Here is a 20,584-nt window from a genome sequence, read left to right as displayed (position 1 = left end):
TAAAATAACTGTGAATAAATCATAAAGTGTTATGTAAACCTGTGATGAAAAAGCTGAATTTACTCATAACTCTGGTCTCCGGTCTCACATGATTCCAAGGATTTGATGCTCAAGAAACATTTATGATTATTATTAATGTTGAAAACAGTTGTGTAAAATTTATTTTCAGGATTCTTTCATGAATTGAAAGTTCAAAAGAACAACGTTTATTTGAAAGAGTCTTTTGTTACATTACAAATGTCATTACTTTCACTTTTTAATGTGTCTTTGCTGAAATAAATAAATAAAAACATTTAAATGGTAGTTTAATAATGTTTCATGCTGCTCTTTTGAACTTTCTATTAAATTGCTTTTTTCAACACTGTATATATATCTCTAAATACATAGGCCTATTATTTTGTTGAGCATTTTGAGCTTCAACTAATAAAATTGTTGGTCTAATTGTCCTTTATAAACCCGTCAGTTTGTCCTTCTAGAGATTATCGAGAGTGAAATAAGGTATGTGTGAAAGAATATGGATGATTGTTTGTGATTATTAGTTAAATTAATACAGCATGTGCAAATTCACACACCTAAAAATCACCTCAATTGAGAATTGAGTTTAAAACAGACTGTTTTAAACAGTCACCGCCAATGGAACAAATGATCTCTTATAAATATTCCTCTTGGCAAGCGTTATACGTAGCCTGCGCCCCGAAGGAAGGATCTCAAGAATGGAAGGGATGAGTCTGGTCTGAATATACTGATAATGCCCTTTTCTCCAAAAAATGTGAATAGCTCTTGCAATGTGGTCTGTTTTTGGCCGATGATCTTATTTGCTTCATTGATTACTCGTGTTAGTTTATTCTTCTGTTTCGCTGTAAGACTACCATGAGACAATATTATAACTAAGTTAAAATACTTTCAATCATTGATCTATAAACAATGGTTAAGATCCTCCTTTCAATGTCAAAATTTCTTAACTTCCTAAGTAAACACTGTCTAGTGTTCTTATGTATAAAATCCACATTGTCTTGGAAGGAAAGTTTATCATCAATGACCTAGGTATTGAAAATTTGAGACTTGCTCTATATCTTTACGCCTCCTATTTAACAGATGTTATTTGCTAATTACATAAACTATAAGCTCAATTCATGAGTATAAATATATATTTAGAACATTTAAGTATATATATATATATATATATATATATATATATATATATATATATATTTGTATGGTCCTCGAATGTGCTCGAATATTTCACCATTTTCAGCCTTTTCACCGTTTGTATCACTCCGCTTGTCTGTGTTTGCCCAACTTGCATTATTAAGCCAGCAGGTGGCGACTAGTGACTGTCTTTATGAGTGCACAATTGAACTTTAACTTAACAGATTAGTGCCAAAAATATTGATTAGATAACCTTAAAAAGAAACTAGTTGCTGAAACCAATCTTTAATGCTAATATATAAATTGCTCCTTTTCCTCTGGACACAAAATGATTGCACAGGTGTTTGATTGAAATAACATCTAAATATTTCTCCATATCACTATTCCTATTTGGAATATGTGATTGTGTATTGTCAACAATAAGCAGAAACATTTTGCATTTGCATCCAAGCGTGGATCATTCATTTCAACATACAACATCCTCATTCGCATTAAGAATAATACAGTATTTTATGCTACTGCCCACTGACATGCTTTTAAAGCTGTTGTTATACCATTTTTATGACCTTCAAACACCTTAAAATGCACAAATGTAGGTCTAAGAAATCCAAAAGAGGCAGAAATGGGCATTTCATTTATACAGTGACCCTGTAGATAGATAGATAGATGGATGGATGGATGGATGGATAGATGGATGGATGGATAGATGGATAGATGGATAGATGGATAGATGGATAGATGGATAGATGGATAGATGGATAGATGGATAGATAGATAGATAGATGGATAGATGGATATATGGATATATGGATAGATGGATGGATGGATGGATGGATGGATGGATGGATGTGTGGGTTGCAGAGTCAGCAGTGTGTCCATCACTCAGACTAATAAAGTTGACATGCGGCTCTGAGGCCAGAATAGCTCTCACCTTTTCTACTTTATTTACACCATTAAGAATATTGGTCACTCTTTCTGTCTGCCATCTCCAATCTGTCCCGTTTCTGAGTCTCTTAAAATAGAAGCTGCGAAGGGCCGTAAGGATGAAACACTCGAGGAGCCGCAGTGGGCATCGTGGGAAATAAATCTCAGCATCCTCTTAAATAAATGAATTAAGTGGGCAATTTGCCTGGCCGACCCATCCCGCAAGCTCTACCGTTCTCCCACCTGCGTTCGGTGGGATTTATGAACTCGTCTGGATCACATCCCATCCCTGACGCACAGACCCGCATCTGTCTTTCGGGTTTATTGATACATTAATTTATCCTCTGTGAATTTACAAGCACGGGATATGTAAAAGGTGGGGAGGAGATGACATGGCCAGTGATGGAGAGTATATAAGTCCAGGACAAACACTTTGAGATGAGTCGCACAAGAGAGAGTTTGTGTATCTACGTGTCGTGTCATCATGATGTGTAAACTGTTTCTGTTTTTTGCCTTGCTTCTCACCGTCCTGGAGCCTCTGCTGGGGCATCCGGTGGTCCATCCGGCAGAGATGAGCTTCACCAGGCCTGGTAAGTCTCTCTCTCACACACTGATCCAACAACCTGAAAGCCATGTTAGTCTGAGCATACAATATACAAAATGTTGCATGTTCACAATTCAACAACCCAGAGCTGAGCATATCATAAGCATTCTTCAAGACTGAATTGTGATATCTGTCATTTTCATCTGTAGTTCTTGAAGAGGAGCAGGCGGTCAGTCCAGAAGACCTGAGTTACTCGGAACAAGCGTATCTGTCCCAGGGTCCCGCGGGATTCGGTTACCCGTCCCTCATCACCGGAGACATCAGCAGTGATGGTGAGCTGTAGCTTTAAATATGATCTTTGTTGAAGGCAATATACACAGAACAACTTCAGTGCTTAGTCTTTTTTTTTTTTTTATAGATGCTTCTCCTGAGGAGAAAGAATAAAAAGAGTTAGTTGTCATACAGAAAGCTCAGATCGTTTGGTCTCAAGAGTTCAAACTCAAATGTGAGGTTACTGGGGTCTTTTTTCATTAAGGAAAAACATGAGAAATTAATTCATTGCTGTGTAGGAGAAGCAAATTGTAAACACTTAACAATTTGATGTATTAACATTGGTTCAGTCATGACAACTCTCGGGATAGTTTGCAAAACATTTTATGAAAGGTATACAGTGAATTCCGTTTTTGTCAAACAGCGACACCTAGAGTACTTGTACTGTCGTAAATAACTAGTGGAAATAAGGTGTGGCCCCTATAACGTAGTTGTTCACTTTAAAAAAAAAACTTTTGCTGATAATTTACTCACTCCCATTGTGCTTGGGGGTGACAAGATGTCCCTGTCACTCTTTCTTTAGTCGAAAAGAAATGAAGGTTTTTGATGAAAACATTCCAGGATTTTTCTCCATATAATGGACTTCAATGGGGTCCAAACGGTTCAAGGTCCAAAAGACAGTTTCAGTGCAAACCGTTCAAAGGGCTTTTTTTAAAAAAATTTCGTTCGTAGAATGAACCAAAGGATATGAAAAAAGATTTGTTCATTTTGATAAATGAGTTTGAATAGGAGAGTCACGAATGTGCATCACAGAACAGAGCAAGGCGAGCATTTGAGCTTATAAAACTTAAACTTTGTTATTTTTTTTTTTAAAATGAGCGATCGTTTCACTTGATAAGCTCCTTATTCATCATCTGAATTGTTTAAAGCCCTTTGAACAGTTTGCACTGACACTGTCTTTTTGACCTTGAACCGTTTGGTTACCATTTAAGTCCATTAGCCTACATGGAGAAAAATCCTGAAATGTTTTCATCAAAAACCTTAATTTTTCTCAAGCGGTTAGTTTCTCGTTTCGTTTTTTCCTTGACTCTTCTGAGCCTGTGGTCACGTGACGTTGTAAAGCAATACGTTCTCTAGGTCACATCATGTCTATGGGTCACATGACCTGGCCAAAGATGGTCCAAACTTGCATAGGCGGCCGGTATTTCAAGAGGGCAGCCCCGCTCGGAGCATTGATAGTGTCAAGCGCTGTATATTGCCCCCACTTTTTCTTACATTAATCCCGTAATAAAGTACCTTAAACAGATGGGACTGCAACTCACTCTCTTCTGGCCTTATTCTTCTTTCTCACAGGCCTCAGAACAGCTGGATTTGTCCCGAGTCAAGCTGTAAAAGACGTGACTGACTTTATTGAAACCCTATCATCATTCAATATTATATCAAGAGACAGTGATGACGTTTTATTTAAATATATCTACTTATGTTTGTCGTTCAGGTCTTGCTGGAAAAGCAGTTGTTGAATCCTCTGAGTCGTTTCCTGGGCGGCAGAAAGCAAAACCGCAAGCGAGGCAGTAACACTGAGTGTTTCTGGAAATACTGTGTCTGAATCAGCCAGTGGGAAAACACTTACATGCTCCTGTGTGCATGCTGGTGTTCTCATGAGCTTTACATGTTGTTTTCAAAACTCGTGCACAAACTTTGTGGGCCTGGTGCACCAAAATTGCAAAAAATCATTTATGTTTGTAGGAAAAATAGCTGAAAATGTATTTGTACATACCTGCTCTTTAGCTTTGATGTAAATAAAGTAAATATGTTTAAGAAAATTGGCTTTGGATGTGTTCGTGTAAACGTGAAATACTTAAGACCGTTAAAAGCGACAAAATACAAAAGTGGATGAAAATGAGAAATTTGAGGATTATATACAAGTCATTATGTTTTTTTTTTATTCATAGTTATCATGTGGTGTCAAAATATTTCCCTGAAGTTTAGACAAAATGGCTTTTTACATAATTCATTGTCTTTTGCACTTTTTATCCCCGTAAAATACATTTTAAAATACATTTTCGTCCGGACTGACAGGCCAAAAAGTTCTGTTACCGCAACAACCCACATACGGGAAAAAAACAATACACCTGTGACATCAGCAACAGCACAGAAACACACTCACAACGACACACTTAAGCTCTGACACAGATAAATAAAAAAGACAAGATGACAAGAATGAGGTTTGGTGAAAACTGTACGGTACACTGCAATGAGTTGGTCTTTCTGGATGCTTTATGATGGGTTTGATCCGTTTTATATTTACCAGTGAATCTCATGTAACATATTCAGGTCACAACTCACCAGAAACAAAAACAAAAATCTATATAAAGACAAATAATTAAGACAATTTTTAGAGCCATTAAGACTACATTGCATTGCAATTTTTGTATTACAACCAGTAAGCATGTTTTTTTTTTTTTCCGAAACAGACATCATGAAAATAAATGTCACTATGTATGGAGTGAAAACAGTCTCAAAACCTTCCACAAATGCATGAGAAAGGTTTTGAGACCGTTTTCACTCCATAACTATGCTAATAATCATAACGGCCCAACAATAGTCATAATTTTGGCGGAGAATATATATATATATATATTTAGGGGTTAGGGTTAGTGTCCTATTGTAATTATTGGATTTTTATTATTGACTGATCGTGCAGACCAAACCATAAGGGCTTGAGATTTGAAAGATAGATGGCACTACAGCGACAAAATGTTTGTCTAATAGACTCAAGTGTCTTATATCACTGTAATCCTTGGCTCAAGACTTTCCGATTTCATTTCCGGTATGAAATGATTATTACAATTTTGGGAAAAATCAACTTTTTTGAACTCATAGGCAGATTCACTCGACATGCATCATCTAGAGGTCTCAAGACAAAAAGTTACTGAAATAATTTCGTTTGGTGATTCACCCTTGCAACGGGATGCCAAAACGTTCGAAGTAGGTGGGGCTAATATTGCTAAAATGGCTATAACTTGTGACCGGTATGATATATTTTCACTAACTCAGTACACTTATGTATGAGCGCAATCTTTGGTCCAACCCCCCCCCAAAAAAAAAACACGCCGATTAGCCACTTTGTGGCACTATAACAGGAAATAAACATGAAAACATGAAAACAACCTCCCCGGGCCCTAGAGCGAAATCTATCCTCGACCCCTGACTATGAACGGCCGTAACTCCCTACCCAGAGGGCCCCTCGGGCACTATCTATACGCCGAGTTTCAGATTATTCGCCTTCTTGTTCCCAAGACACACGTGAAAAACCAAATTCTCATTCATTTCAACTGTAAGTTGGAGTCTGTAATCCCACTGTTGTCCACTAGAGGGTACTGCAGGATTAGACATATTTTTAATCTTTTTAATATGATTAACAAACAAATGCTTAAATCTATTTTTTTTTATTATTATGATGGACTGGTAATATAGTTTTATATTATTAGATCACAAATAAATATGTGAAATGCTTATAGATAAAAGATATTTTCACAATAACATATCCCAAAAACATTTGTCTTTGTTTGTGTGCGTGCCTTTGTGCAAGCATGCTTAATAGAGAACTGCTTTGTTTTACTGGTGGATAAGATGTTTCAAATGAAAGTGGTCATCTACTGCCCTCTGCTGTTCATTCTACTTATAAATTAAGTCTTTTCACAGGTGCTTTTGGATTCATATTATAAAATCACTTAGCAATCACTTAAACACAATTATATTTTGTCTGAGTTTATGCCATATAAATTCTCAATACTGTTCAAGGGAATGCACGTTTCAACAGTTTATATACAGATAAGATAATCACTGTTGTCAGAATGCTTGTCAAACTGGTTCTCTGGAACATTGGAACCCACACACACATACATGCGCACACACGCGCAAACATTCAGGATCGCAAAACTTATTCTGAACACTATTGAGGGATTTAATAATGAAAAGTAGAGAAAATTGAACATTAAATATTTCTTTCTGTTTTCAAAGCATGTTAAACTGTGTGCCAAAATGTAGATAACTCTTGAACGGTATGATATATTATTCACCAAACTTGGTACATGTGTGTACGGGCTCAAACTTTGGTCAAGTGAAAAAAAAAAAGGGAAAATTGTCCACTTGGTGGCGCTATTGGAGGGGAAAAAAAACATGAAAATGGCTAACACAACCCGAGCGTTAGTGCGATTGACTCGAAAATTGGCACGCAGTGTCTTGGTCCAAGGAGCCATGTATGTATATGAGGACATTGGCTTCTTGCAGCTTCAATTATATTTGTATTTCTTTTTTATTTTCGGGAGAAATGTGACCCAGTTATGTTTTTGACACACCGATCTATATATTTAACCATCAACCCAATCTTCAGAATACAGTCATTACACCATAACTTATATAAAAGACATCTTTCAGACACCTGTATGGTGGAAACATTATTTGAAACTGAGAACAGAGACAATGAATTAACACACTGTGTGTCCAACACTGACAGAAAAACTCATTTAAGTCCTCATTCAAATCATCCGTTTGGATTGGATGAACTCAATCACCCCTCTCATTACTGGGTTGCTGAACTGTGGGGATTCTGCTCGATGAGGACGAATTAAACAGAAGACTAGTTTGAGATGAAGCGGTCAAAATAAGCAGCAGTAAAGTAAAGCTTTGGACATTCATTCATTTCCATTCATAGACGCTTTTATCTTTTTTGGCGGTGAGTGCTAATGTTGTTTAACAACTGAACAGGATGCTGGATTTATGGGACATTTTTACCTGTGCAAGTGGTTAGAAACTCATTACAGGTACTTCTGGGAGATCATAACCCCTCCTGAGCCTGCAAAATTCAGTAGAGGACACATAAAAAAAACATTTTAAAAAAACAGCCTAAAAAACTACTATACAAATTATAGTATGATATTCACAGTTGCTTGGGTCCATGGACTGTTTGTAAAGGAGAACAGCAGAGAGAAACGCATGGTCATGAACCGTCCATCTCCTGCGAGCGTACAAACATCAGAGGAAGTAGGAAAGTCATCATGGGAGTCAGGCTGGACCAGCATGGGCCACACCGACGGTGAGGTAAGGGGCGATTTGCGTGGGCACTGCCATGGGCGGCACAAAGCCGATGTTGGATGGCGGGATTATGAGAGGCTGGCACACGAACGGCTCTCCCTTCCTACGTTTCCCAGCTGAGAGCAGAGGACTCAGAGTCCCAGAGAGCCGGAGGTCCAGCAGTTGCAGTGATTGTCTAAGCAGAGGAGAGCTTTCAGGTGTCTGTGGTGGGTTTGGTGTCCTGTGACGGACAGGAGCTGTCTGGAGGGTCAGTTTGAAGATTCAGTTTCTCACCCGATTCCATGGAGTTACAACTCACACAGCCCTGGAAAAAGATTTTAAAAGAAATCTATGAGATCATGATATGCTTCAGTGCTAGATAGAAACCATGAGTCAGGCTGATGCTGATGGTTGATATAATATTGATATGATGTATATAAGATGCACCAAATTGAGAAATGACAATAAATACAAAATATTTCTTGAGCAGCAAATCTGGTTTTGTGGTCCAGGGTCACAAGTACGGTCACGGGTATATTTTTTGGCAAGAGCCAACAATACATCATATGAGTCAAAATGATCGTTTTTTTTGGACATAAATGGACAACTTTTAAGCCGATTTTTTCAATGTTTAGATTTTTTTGCACCCTCAGATTTTCTATAGATAGTTTATCTTTTCTATAGATAGTATAGATAGTTTTATCTTGGCCAAATATTGCCATATGCTAACAACCCATACATCAATGGAAAGCGTATTTATTCAGCTTTCATATGGTGTATAACCAGTGTTCGGCATGTTACTTAAAAAAAGTAATGAGTTATAGTTACTAGTTCCTTCCAACAAATAGTAACGGAGTTAAATCATTATAAAAGTAACTAATTACCAGGGAAAGTAACTATTGCGTTACTTAAAAAAAAAAAATTAATGTCAAATAACTTGGATGCACCCAATATTAAATATGTTAAATTAATGAAATGGACACTATAGAATAAATTATATAATAAAAAAATGTACACTAATCTAACACTATCGTAATGTTGGTGTAGGACAATGTCGGAGATGCCTATAAAACTCAATATATTATTTTAAATATTATCATTACTATCGTAGTACAATAAAACATAATTTTAGGTTTAGGTTTAGAAATGAAGAGTTCAGATGCAAAAGCCTCTAAATGCCATTTGAAATTTTCATCTTTAATGATGATTTTTGTCAAACTTGTATATTTAAGTTCAGTAATTTCCCTTAAATAACAATTAATAGGTAATTATCATTGCCATTTAAGTGAAATCACTGAACTTAAATATACAAGCTTGACAAAAATCATCATTAAAGAAGAAAATTTCAAATGGCATTTAGAGGCTTTTGCATCTGAACTCTTCAAATTTTAATATTTAATATTGCACAGACCACAACTGGCCAACAAATAAGTCTAAAAATAAATTATGTTTAAATGTACCAAAAATGAATAAATAATAATAATAAAATATACATACACTCTTTGTAGTGAATATTAAAATGATAAACAGGATAAACAGTTCCCTGCAGGATATTTTTTTAGATTTTATTTAAATAACCATGTAAATTAATTAAAACATTGCAGATGATACCAAAAGGCTACAGAGATTATTCTAATGCAGAAATTTGTACTTTATGTATAAACATACTATAAAAATATAATGCTCGGACACACTCGATCTCTCTCGCGCAGTCGAGCGCGCTCTCGGACACACTATCTTGCACATTGTCGCTTTAGTCCAGTCCGGCGCCTCATAAACACACACACACACACACCAGAGAAAAAACGTTTCAGCTCCTATGGTGGAGAGAGAGCCGACTCACCTTCAGTGAGCTCAATTAGGCTATAGTAACGTCACACTTTATTGTAATTAACGCTAGTGGCGTTTTAACGGGGGAAACAGTAATTCGTTTGATTACTCTTTACTGAGAGATAAACACCATTTATTTATAACGCCATTATTCCCATCACTGTGTATAACTCTAAACAAAAAAATAAAAAAGACCCTTGTTGTGACTCGTATTGTGGCGCAGGGTCATATTAATGATTTCTGAAGGATCATGTGACACTTTTGCATCACAGAAATAAACTACATTTTAAAATAGATTCAACTGGTTATTTTAAATTGTTTACATATTACAGGAAAACATCTGACACAAGGAGAAACTCCCTGTCATCTCAAATGTATGAATATGGCCAATATATAGATCTACAATGGTACACATGTTCGATCCTGACATAAATGAGAAGCTCTCGACCTGTGTGTTGATCTCCTGTGGGAAGGTGTGCTGACGGATCCAGGGATGAACCTCAGCGAGCTCCTTCTTCTGGTCCAGGGTGAACCAGGGCTGCATGGGCTGCATCAGAAGCAGCTTCTCTCGGTCTTCCTGCAGAACCTGCTCCTGATCCCTGCATGGACATCCACACACACAAAACCAAACTTACTCAGGCACGCTGCTAGATGACACTGAACAGCACACCGCATCTAAACACTGCTAAAGCATTTTGGACTGGCGTATTCCTTCCATAATCAGGAGCTTTTTAAAAGGATCCACTTCATCAAGCCGCTAAACACGGGTCTCATTGTGTACCGTCACCTGGAGTCACCTACCTCAGGGCTGACGGCGCAATGAGACATTTAGCTTGATCAGAACTACCTCAGCGAGAGAGCCTGGCAGCGCTATCGCTATCCCCTGTGGAAAGAGATGCTGAGAATGTCACGTTTCCCACAGGTTTCTCAGAGGAATGAGCGGGAACCCGGGATTGAGAGGAAGAGGGAGAGAAGGACAGAGGGAGAAGAGGTTCCTCCGGGTCCGTTACCTGGGGCTGATCCGATAGGTCATCATGATTGGCTCTGGTGTCTGCTTGATTGTGCTCCACAGAGGGTTGTCCACGTGCGTGAGGGCCGTATGCTCCTTTTCCTGGGCCTCCGCGGACTTGCGCGCCTTTCGGGACGTGTCCGACGAATCGTTGCTTGCGAAGTACTCGCTGCTGCCTGTAAACGTGAAACGTCAGGGCTCAGTTTAATGATGTTTTAAATGTCATGTAAACTGTAAAAATTCCATTTTTTAACAAATAAAACTTCAAAATGTCAAGTTCAATTCAATTGGTTACATGCCATGAAATTTACACACAATTTCTGAGAGAAAACTCTTTTGTTTTTCACACTTTTTTAGTTTTTACCGCATGTTTGGAACAAAATGACGGGGAGTAAATTTTTCATTTTTGCATAATCTTCTGGGAGACTTTCACGCAGTCTAGTTGAAACTAGACCACTAATCCAAAGTCTCTTAACACCAGCTACAGAAAAAAAGCTATTTTGTGGTGGAAGTGCCTAATTCTGTCCACACAACACTGAGTGTAATGGATATATGATTTTGAACAGCACCGGTATGGCTGGTTGACGTTCCGTTAGATCCCAGTCCGGATCCGGAGCCCAGTGAGCCTCCCGACTCTCCGGAGCCACTGCCCGACGCGTTGGAGCCGGTTCCTGAGCGGGCATCCTCCTGTAGCAATTGGTCAAGCATTTCGCTGGAGGTAGAATTGGCGTCCTGGTTCCCCGACTCACTGGGAGCTTCTTCCTGTCAGCAGATAGATAATAATATAATATAATATAATATAATATAATATAATATAATATAATATAATAAATTTAATTATAAATAAATAAATTTTAATTATAAATAAATAAATTTAATTATAAATAAATAAATAAATATAATTATAAATAAATAAATATATACAATATAGATTTTAGATATATTTCACCTAAATATATAATGCAGTCTAATAATAACAATAATAATAATAATAATAATACAAAAAAATCAGCCACTTAAGGCCATTTCATATGAAGTTTTGCAAGTATTTAAATATGTTTTAATTACGTGAAATATTTAAATAATTACTAAAATAATTTGTTATTTCTCTTTTGGCACTTTCACATTAATGTTGACAGGTTTATTAACATTTAAAATATATATTGTTTTTAAAAATATTTTACATTCAAATATTACCTTTCACACAAATGTTAGTAACTAAGTATTTTAATCATCATTAAAATGATAATTGGCCTCTTATGGCCCCACATTCATTTTTATAAAGATTTTAAATATATATATATATATATATATTTAAAAAAAAATTATTTAAATTTGAATATTTTACTTAAATATTATAAAGTATTTTAGTATTTTAATAATTTTAATAATTCATGAAAAGTCAATTTGGTGCTTGAGGCCCTTTTCTTGTAAAGTACTTGTGATAAACATATAAATACTTGTAAAGTATCTTTACAAATATTTTGACATTTTAATATTGAAATACTTGAATAACAATAATATAATAACAAAATATGAGGTCATAAGAACTTACTGCATAAAAATGAGAAAAGTATTCGAAAAATACTTCATAAAACTGTTTCAGATGGAGTAAATCATGTCTCAACGCAGTGTGTTTCAGCTTCCAAGAAGAATCCAAGCCAACCCAGAAGTCAATGTTTTGGGTCTCACCGTTTTGGCGTGGTGCTGGTGCAGACTCTCAGGACCGGCGCTGTTCAGGGGTTCGGTGGGTTTGGTCAGCTCCTCCTGGAGTAAGTTCAGCTGGATGGGTGAGCTGGAGCGAGAGCTGGAGAAGAGCGCTGTGGGCTGTGCTGCATCAAGGTCTTCCCCAAACCAAGGGGTGGGAATCGAGTCGACCTCTGCGGAGGCACCGGCTGTGACGGTGGACCCTGGAACATGTCCCTGCAATGGAGACCCATGAGCCATGTGGGCACCAGGTGGGACAAACCCACCCATATTAAAGGGAGTCTGGGGAACGACTCCAGGCGCAGCAACGGGCATCCCCTGGAGGTACATGCCATTGGTGCCGGGGTACATGGGGTAGCTAGGAAGAAGCACAACCATCATGGGAGTCATGGGCTGGAGGTTCTGGAGACCTTGGTCAGGCTGGACCACCATGGGCTGCTGATCCGCACCGACGGCGAAGTACGGGGCGGTTTGCATGGGCGGCACAAAGCCGATGTTGGATGGCGGGAGCTGAGATGACTCTGAGGAAGGCCAGGAGGAATGGGGCGCTCCGGTGGGTCCGGGAAGCGGCCAGTAGTTGCCCGGCTGGGAGCCGTAGCTGTCGGACGAGTCCTCTGGTTTCGGACGCTTGTGTTTGTTCGGAGGTCGCACGACATCACCTGAGGGCAGATGGGAAAGTGGTTTATCGTTTGATAGTGACTGTTGCTGTTCAGAGGAAAGCTTTGACTATATTAAGAGACACAACACAACCATTGAATCATGTTTTTGAATTATTGCCATCACGCCGTCGATATAGAACACCAAAAACGATTAAATTGATATTTAAACAATCTTTTGTACCAAATGCAATAAGTATTTTGAATAAGTAAATGTGAATATTTTAATTCCTATGTATGTATATTGTGTATTGTTAATCGTTTTGTGATTGTATGGCGAGACCAACAACTAACTTTCAGCCGACACTGTAAAAAAATATTGTTGGTTTAACTTAAAAAATGAAGTGACCTGGTTGCCTTAAAATTTTGAGTTCATTGAAATGGAAAAGTTGAGTTAATACAATGAAGGAGATTGATTTAACCATCAGAAACTCTCAAAATATTGTTATCTGAACTACATAAATGATTTAAGTTGATTTGACAAAAGAAAAAATGTTGTGAAAAAAAAATTTTTTACAGTGAAGGCCGAACAATAAAGTACTACTAACTCACTCCGCAGAAGTAGCAGTGCTACGCCTTCTGAGAATATAGTTCCCAGTGTGTATACGGTTAGAAGATGGCGGTCTCATGTGACCTTATTATTTGTACACACGGTGAGTAAACAAAATCAAAACATGTAAATAGGAAAATGTTGGTGTTATTTTGTAGGCTAGATGAAGCCATTTACATCCAGTCTTTGTGCTAAGCTAGGCTAGCGGTGGGTGCGTCCACAGCACGTACAGAAATGAGCAAGGTATGTATGGATTATCTAACAATACAAAACAAATTTTAGACATGGAGAAAGGCCTGTTTTGCTTTAGCATCCGCCATACACACACAAAACTTTAGGGAATTTTCTTTAAAAATACATCAAAATAACTATATTTTAGAGTTCCCGAAGCGTTCCCACACACACCTCTGTGATGAGAATGGGCCATGCTGCTGTTGTCCTGTTGGAGGTAGGAGCTGTACGGACTCTGCAGGATACGATGTCGGAAACGATCGACGAATTGCTGCTCCTCATTCTGGGTGTGAGCGGACAGCACCTCTTTGGTGAGACCCACCAGGAGTATCTCCTCCTGAGCCGCTGAGGAGGTGCTGGGGGCGGGGCATGCAGGGGTGGGGGCGGAGTCTGTGGGCTCGCTACCCATTGGAGCATCTTCCAACGCTGTGACTTCTGGAGGAAGAGAAGGGGCAGGTACAGTAAGACATTTACAGAGTTCAAAGGTGCTCCTAAAATATTTATGGGCCACATCCGAAATCTCCCCCTATACCCTTAAATAGGACACTAATTGAGGGGACAGCCATTTGTAGTGGTGTCAGAAACCATAGTGGACGTTACCGTTACTTATTCAATACACCGCAATAACGAGTGTACAACTGATGTATGCTCAACGGCTAGAGAATACCCATAATGCACTGTGAGAGACACTCTTCAAATAAATTCCCACGTCTGACCAGAAGATGGCGCCCACAGCTGAATCGTCCATCCATTTTCCAAACCACTGGGCGCCGTCATCTTTAGAATATTGTCTTTGAACTTCCGGTTCTGTATATTTCTATGGCATCGCTGTCGAGGAGTAATTAGCTGGTGACGTGGATTTACTTATTGTAGAGTTAACAAAAGTTATCCTGAGCATTGTAATGTTTATCATAAGCATTCTAAAGCAAATGTCGACCGGGAAATTTTTTTCGAGCAGTTCATTCATACCTATGCAAGATCGCTGTCAAAATACAGACCGGAAGTCAAAAGACGACGAGCGCAGGACTGAAAAGGGGCGGGGCTACATAAGGTCTATATAACACAGATTATTAGATTGTTTAATCACGATCATGCTGATTTCCATGAGAGTTCAAGATAAATCTACTGTCTCCCAATTCACTCACTCGTTTTCATTCACTCCTTTAGTGGACTAAATTTAGGGAATAGTGAATGAGGGTATAGGTGGCGATCTCGAACACAGCACTGGACCATGTCATCTGCCTAAAAACGTAACACTTTTTGTGTCATTGTATGTGTTTTCAGTGTTAACCCACCCGACTCGGGCTGCGGGACGTGCACTATGGTGCTGCTGTAGCTGCACTGACTGGTGACGGACACAACGCTCATGGCTTCTGTAGAGATGGTGAGGTCAGTGAGCGGCGCTCCCACCACAGCCGCCGTCGTGACTGATCCCGCAGACACCTGACTGTCCAGAACACCAGCGCCCTCGAGAGCAGCTTCTGCAGGACACACACCGTAAGAAACTGTGCAGGGCTTTAGGACAAATACAGAAAGGGTTGGAATGGACTCGTACCGTCTGTGTTCATGGTTTCTTCATGTGCGGCCGCTTCAGGTTTATCTTCCTCAGACACAGAAGAAGAGGAAGAAGTAAATATGGACAAAGACTCGCTCTTTCGTTTCACAGCAGATGTTGCACAGCTCTCTAGATATCTAGAGAAGGAAAAACACAAATTAACATTTATGTCAACATTTTTTTTTCGTTATATATATATATATACACACACACACATGTATATGTATAATATATATATTAAAAAAGTATGATTGCATATTTAAACTACCTTATATGAATTATAGAAACAAATATTTAATTTGTTTAGATTATTCATTAATAGATATTACCACTTTTTATTTTAAATTATTTTTTTGTTTTTCATTTTCAGAAAAAATTACTATACAAAATATAGTATTTTTATTTAGTAGCTATTTTTATAATCTAATTTTTATCTATTTTTATAATAAAAAAGTATGATTGCATATTTAAACTACCTTATATAAATTATAGAAACAAATATTAATTTGTTGAGATTATTCATTAATAGATATTACCACTTTTTATTTAAAATTATTTTTTTGTTTTTCATTTTCAGAAAAAATTACTATACAAAATATAGTATTTTTATTTAGTAGCTATTTTTATAATCTAATTTTTAGCTATTTTTATAATAAAAAAGTATGATTGCATATTTAAACTACCTTATATGAATTATAGAAACAAATATTTAATTGTTTAGATTATTCATTAATAGATATTACCACTTTTTATTTAAAATTATTTTTTTGTTTTTCATTTTCAGAAAAAATTACTATACAAAATATAGTATTTTTATTTAGTAGCTATTTTTATAATCTAATGTTTATCTATTTTTATAATCTAATTTTATAATAGTATTTTTAATAGCTATTTTTTAATCTATTAGATTTAAAAAAAAAAAAACTCTAATCTATTATGCAACATTATGGATAGCATATTTAAATGATTAAATTAAATTAACAATTTAGAAAAACAAAAACAAATTAGAAACTAATATTTGTAATTTCGCTGTGCTTAACATTTTCAGGAAAAAACAAACAAAAAAAACCTCAGTTATTTTATAACTATTTTATGTATAAGTTTTGGTCATAGCCTCACCTGATGATGCTGTCCACACAGTTGATCTGCTGATATGATGGAACGTGTGGATGTTTCCGGGCTTCTTGTAAAGACTGCTTCAGATGCAGATTTCTAATTCCCAAACCCTGACTGCAGTTAGGATGAAGGCGTGCGTCTGCCACTGATGGGAACAAATCAAATACAGTTCAAATACCTCTACACCGGGACTGAGCATTGTGGGTATTGGGTTTATATCTTGTGATTCTAAATCAGACTTAAAATGAAATTAAATCTATTAATTCACCATATGTTTTCTAATCAAGTAGCTGCATATGGTATATCTTGGTTTACATCCATAAAGTGCATCTATTTATGCTCAAAAAACAGAGATGATTGAGGACCAATGTAGAAAAGAAATAAAGAGTCCAGACCTGCAGTGGTTGGTCCTAAAGGTGTGAGCTTCCTCCGGGAGTCGTGGTGCGCCTGCCGGCCCCAGTTTTTCACTTTATTGACATCTGTACAAAACTGCTGCAATGTCATCTACAAGACAAAATCACCACTGTGAGGTCCTGCCAAACCAACCCTGATTGGTCAATATTTCATGCACTTTCAGACGTACTGGTTCTCTGTGCGAGTCCTCCCAGAGGTTTCCGTTACTGTCGCTGGACGACGCCACACTGATGTAGTGCTCGTGAGAGCCGTTACTACCCAGACTGCCATAGCCACTCGATCCTTTATTATGAACAGGCTGAGAGAAAGACACATGTGATTAAAAAAAACCAGCAGCTCAAATGTGCTTTACAACTAGTCATGCCACATATAAAGTACTTTTATTTTGTGAGTTCTCATTTTAATTTGAAGTCATTTTTTTCGTGCATTTGTCGTTTTATTACTTTTTGATATTTTTAAATAAACTAAAGCTGATATAAAAATAAATAAACGCTATTTTACATTTCTAACATTTTAGTTTGATTTCCATCTAATACTTATATTTTATTTCAGCTTTATTTCAATTATCAAAAATGTTTTTAATAGATTTAGTTAACAATAATAACCCTGATATGAAGTCAAGTAGGCATGCACAGATATTATCAGAGACTATTTATGTATTATCTAATCAAGATCCAATTGTGGGCAATTGCTTATGACTATTATTATAGTTTAGATTGCTTTTGCAGTCATTTTGCTCTAATGAAAGAGCACTATTTTTTGAATGCTTTCCCATAACTGATTTAACTGAGTTTATTTGAACAGTTTTCATGTTATTTGGGTTTGTTCCTCATAAAAAGCGATCCATGCACAGCTATTCAGAAATGTTCAAAAGTTTAATTAACTATTTATTTAGTAGATGCATTAACCCTAAAACCGTATTCTGGACAAATGTGGGGAAAATAGTTTTGATTTAATTTTAAAAAATACTTCCCTTGATCCGAGCGGTACAAGACTTGGCTACTTTTCCTAAGTTTGCCTCCTGAACACACTCATTTTTGTTTTGACTCAATTCTACAATGTTAAGTGGGTAAAAAAAAAACTCCTTAATCTTGTATTTTGGTAAAAAATGGGCACCCATAGAAATGAATGGGAAAAACTGTAATTTACAGCATTCTATAATAAGCCAAAATAAGACATCAGGTGACAGCAAAGTCACTTCATCTTTAGGTTTTAGCTCTAAGAACTTATTGGAATGATATTTTAATATAGCTAAAAAAATAAAATAAATAAAAGCATAATTTACATAGAAAATATGATACTTTTTGAAGTAAATAAATTCAAAAATTCCCCCCAAAATAAAACAAACACAATAAATGGATAGACAAAACTTTATCAAAGACAGTGATATAACATTTATAAAAAATAAAAATTAGGAGTCCTCTGTGCCCACTTTTGTCCACAATTACAGGATTAAGGGCTATAAAGTGAATACAGTTTGAGGGCTACATTGATCAAAAGTAACAAGACATTTATATTATTAGAAAAGATGTATGATTCAAATATATGCTGTTCTTTTGAACTTTCCATTTATCAAAGATCACGGTTTCCACAAAAATATGAAACCGTTTTCAACATTGATAATCGGAAATGCAATGTGTAATGATGCAAAGCTGCATTAAAATAGAAAACATATTATATGAATATTTATTGTACTTCTGATCAAATAAATGGAGCATTTCAGGCTGTAAAAAGGTTGTCTGTCTGTGTCTCTCGTGGATTTCGTGATCTCTCACCTGCTGGAAGAGCTTGTGGATCATGGCTTGCAGCTCTTTCACGTCCTCACACATGATTGGCTGCTCGGCATTACTCCGTGCAGCAAAAACATCTTCATTCAGAGGTCCACTACACGTAAACAAGTGATGGTGAATGTGCGAATGTGAATGTTTGGTTAAAGAAACAACCGACACGTTCATGAGCCGGCGCTTACGTGCGAACTTTGTGCCTGCCGATGATGAAGGCCACCTTCCGGCTCCAAGGGTTGATGAAGCTGGACCAGCTGGAGTCCAGGGTCACGTAGTCCCCGTTCTGACACCGGAACCGGATGGGCGAGTGTTCAAATGGCGGCTGGCCTGCGTACTTCAGAACTGAGGGGATCATGACAATTTGGATTAAGATCATTTACATGATTCAAATCTTGCTAAAGCACTAAATGGTTCATCTCCTCAGACTCTTTTAGTCCTCTATAGTCCTTTAAGTCTATTGCGATCTCAAAATTCTGGCCAGTTGATAAACCCACAATATCAAAATCAACTGCAGGCTTTTTTAAAAAAAAATTTACATTACCAATTTCTATTATTCAAATCAGTTAAATGATTGTTAGGCGGCATAAATCAGGTCAACCGGAACCGGGAGCACTTCCTATAAGAAGCATGGCATCTACACTAATATTAGTCTGTCGGTCTCGTCCTCATCCCGAGGTTACCGTAGTCAGCCGGATCCGGTCCATATCCAGATCACACCTAGAAACGCAGCCCTGTGTCTACTAGACAATCCCCTGTGAAGGCCTCGTCGATACGATCCTCAGCAGAGACCACAAGAACCAGACCGGTCCTCCACACAGACCCTAAGACCAGCCTCGACTCCAAACCAGCGGGATGAATCGATCTTCAAGCAAAAGGAACTGGATGAATACTTGAATGCTACTGATTCTGATCTGAATTCTGATTTGTGATGCAACCTGAATCACAATGACACCGTGTTCGTTCATTGGCCAGAGGAGAAGTGAGCCTGGTTTCTCCCAAGGTTTCATTCGTTCACCTGATGGAGTTTGGGTTCCTTGCCACTGTCGACTCTGGCTTGCTTAGTTGAGGAAACTTAATATTCAACAATATCATTGATCTGACTACACTTTGACACTGTTGTATAAGAACATAACATAACTTCTTGCAGAACTGCTTTCTAGATGAAATGAACTACATTACAACAGACTGAATCAACAGTGAACTGACTTCAGCTCAATAACAGCCGAATGCATCCTTTTCCTGCTTTGAAACAATCTGTATCGTATAAGGCGCGACATAAGACTGATAAAGCCTTTAAAATGTAAAAAAGTCATAATGGACGTACTTTTGCGATGCATGGCCAGCATGAGCTGGCGGTCGTCTGGATGTAGGACGGTCAGAACAGAGGAACCGATCAGGTCCTGGGGGAGGTAACCGAGCAAAGGCACCGCACTGCAGACACAGAAACACATTTATTTATTTGAAGACCTTGTTGAAATGAACATGAGACCGATTAAGTCTTATGTTTGAAAACAGTCCAAGCCTTCATTATTTGTACAAAAAAAAACTATTGATTCCAGCACAGAGTAGCAAGATATTGAACTAATGTGGTCAACAAAGCTGGAGTTACTTCACAGTCATGCTGTTATATAAGAGTTAACAAACCATCACTGCAAAATATGCTTGATGCGAAGCTGCTGACTCAATTGGTAAACAGCCATGTAAGATGGAAACTTAATCAATCAAATACATGGATAAAAATACTGATTAGAGCCTAAATTATTATTACT

The 20,584-nt window shown here is 37.4% G+C and overlaps 2 protein-coding genes across 7 annotated transcripts in view; one reads left to right on the top strand and one right to left on the bottom strand.

Annotated features, from left to right (window-relative positions):
• Positions 1–1,281: 1,281 nt before the first annotated feature.
• uts2b (urotensin 2, beta) lies at positions 1,282–4,686 on the top strand. 2 transcript variants are annotated; one of them, XM_039674240.2, is made up of 4 exons: positions 1,282–2,663; positions 2,827–2,949; positions 4,241–4,284; positions 4,383–4,686. In XM_039674240.2, the coding sequence occupies exons 1-4, from the start codon at positions 2,558–2,560 to the stop codon at positions 4,491–4,493; spliced, it is 384 nt and encodes a 127-aa protein (XP_039530174.2). In that variant the 5' UTR covers positions 1,282–2,557; the 3' UTR covers positions 4,494–4,686. The 2 variants fall into 2 exon arrangements, with proteins under 2 accessions (XP_039530174.2, XP_088981414.1); XM_089125288.1 differs by having other exon boundaries at positions 4,241–4,686.
• A 244-nt stretch (positions 4,687–4,930) lies between these two features.
• per3 (period circadian clock 3) overlaps positions 4,931–20,584 on the bottom strand; it is a 29,163-nt gene continuing 13,509 nt past the window's right edge. For 3 of the 5 annotated variants that reach the window (XM_039674236.2, XM_039674238.2, XM_039674237.2), the window contains exons 10-23: positions 20,140–20,246; positions 19,001–19,157; positions 18,807–18,915; positions 17,201–17,329; positions 17,013–17,121; positions 16,621–16,762; positions 15,502–15,638; positions 15,242–15,427; positions 14,121–14,381; positions 12,495–13,168; positions 11,372–11,564; positions 10,804–10,978; positions 10,242–10,392; positions 4,931–8,288 (exon numbers count right to left, since the gene is read on the bottom strand). In XM_039674236.2, the coding sequence (XP_039530170.2) occupies positions 8,178–8,288; positions 10,242–10,392; positions 10,804–10,978; positions 11,372–11,564; positions 12,495–13,168; positions 14,121–14,381; positions 15,242–15,427; positions 15,502–15,638; positions 16,621–16,762; positions 17,013–17,121; positions 17,201–17,329; positions 18,807–18,915; positions 19,001–19,157; positions 20,140–20,246 (2,641 nt within the window). In that variant the 3' untranslated portion in view covers positions 4,931–8,177. Of the gene's footprint in view, positions 8,289–10,241; positions 10,393–10,803; positions 10,979–11,282; positions 11,565–12,494; positions 13,169–14,120; positions 14,382–15,241; positions 15,428–15,501; positions 15,639–16,620; positions 16,763–17,012; positions 17,122–17,200; positions 17,330–18,806; positions 18,916–19,000; positions 19,158–20,139; positions 20,247–20,584 lie in introns of those variants that run through there. The other 2 variants (XM_039674239.2, XM_089125287.1) reach the window with 2 other exon arrangements.

This window comes from Pimephales promelas, chromosome 21 (genome assembly GCF_988280905.1).
Source record: "Pimephales promelas chromosome 21, fPimPro1.hap1.1, whole genome shotgun sequence".
NCBI classification, from domain to species: Eukaryota; Metazoa; Chordata; class Actinopteri; order Cypriniformes; family Leuciscidae; genus Pimephales; species Pimephales promelas.
The sequence above is the reverse complement of the archived record's forward strand: the minus strand, read 5'-3'. Positions and strand labels throughout refer to the sequence as shown.

What these genes read in the sequence shown, in the direction of transcription:
- uts2b (XM_089125288.1), top strand. Translation starts at nt 2,558, where the DNA reads ATGATGTGTAAACTGTTTCTGTTTTTTGCCTTGCTTCTCACCGTCCTG. An exon ending in GATGAGCTTCACCAGGCCTG is followed by an intron (nt 2,664 to 2,826) that starts GTAAGTCTCTCT and finishes TTTCATCTGTAG; the next exon opens with TTCTTGAAGAGGAGCAGGCG. An exon ending in CGGAGACATCAGCAGTGATG is followed by an intron (nt 2,950 to 4,240) that starts GTGAGCTGTAGC and finishes TCTTTCTCACAG; the next exon opens with GCCTCAGAACAGCTGGATTT.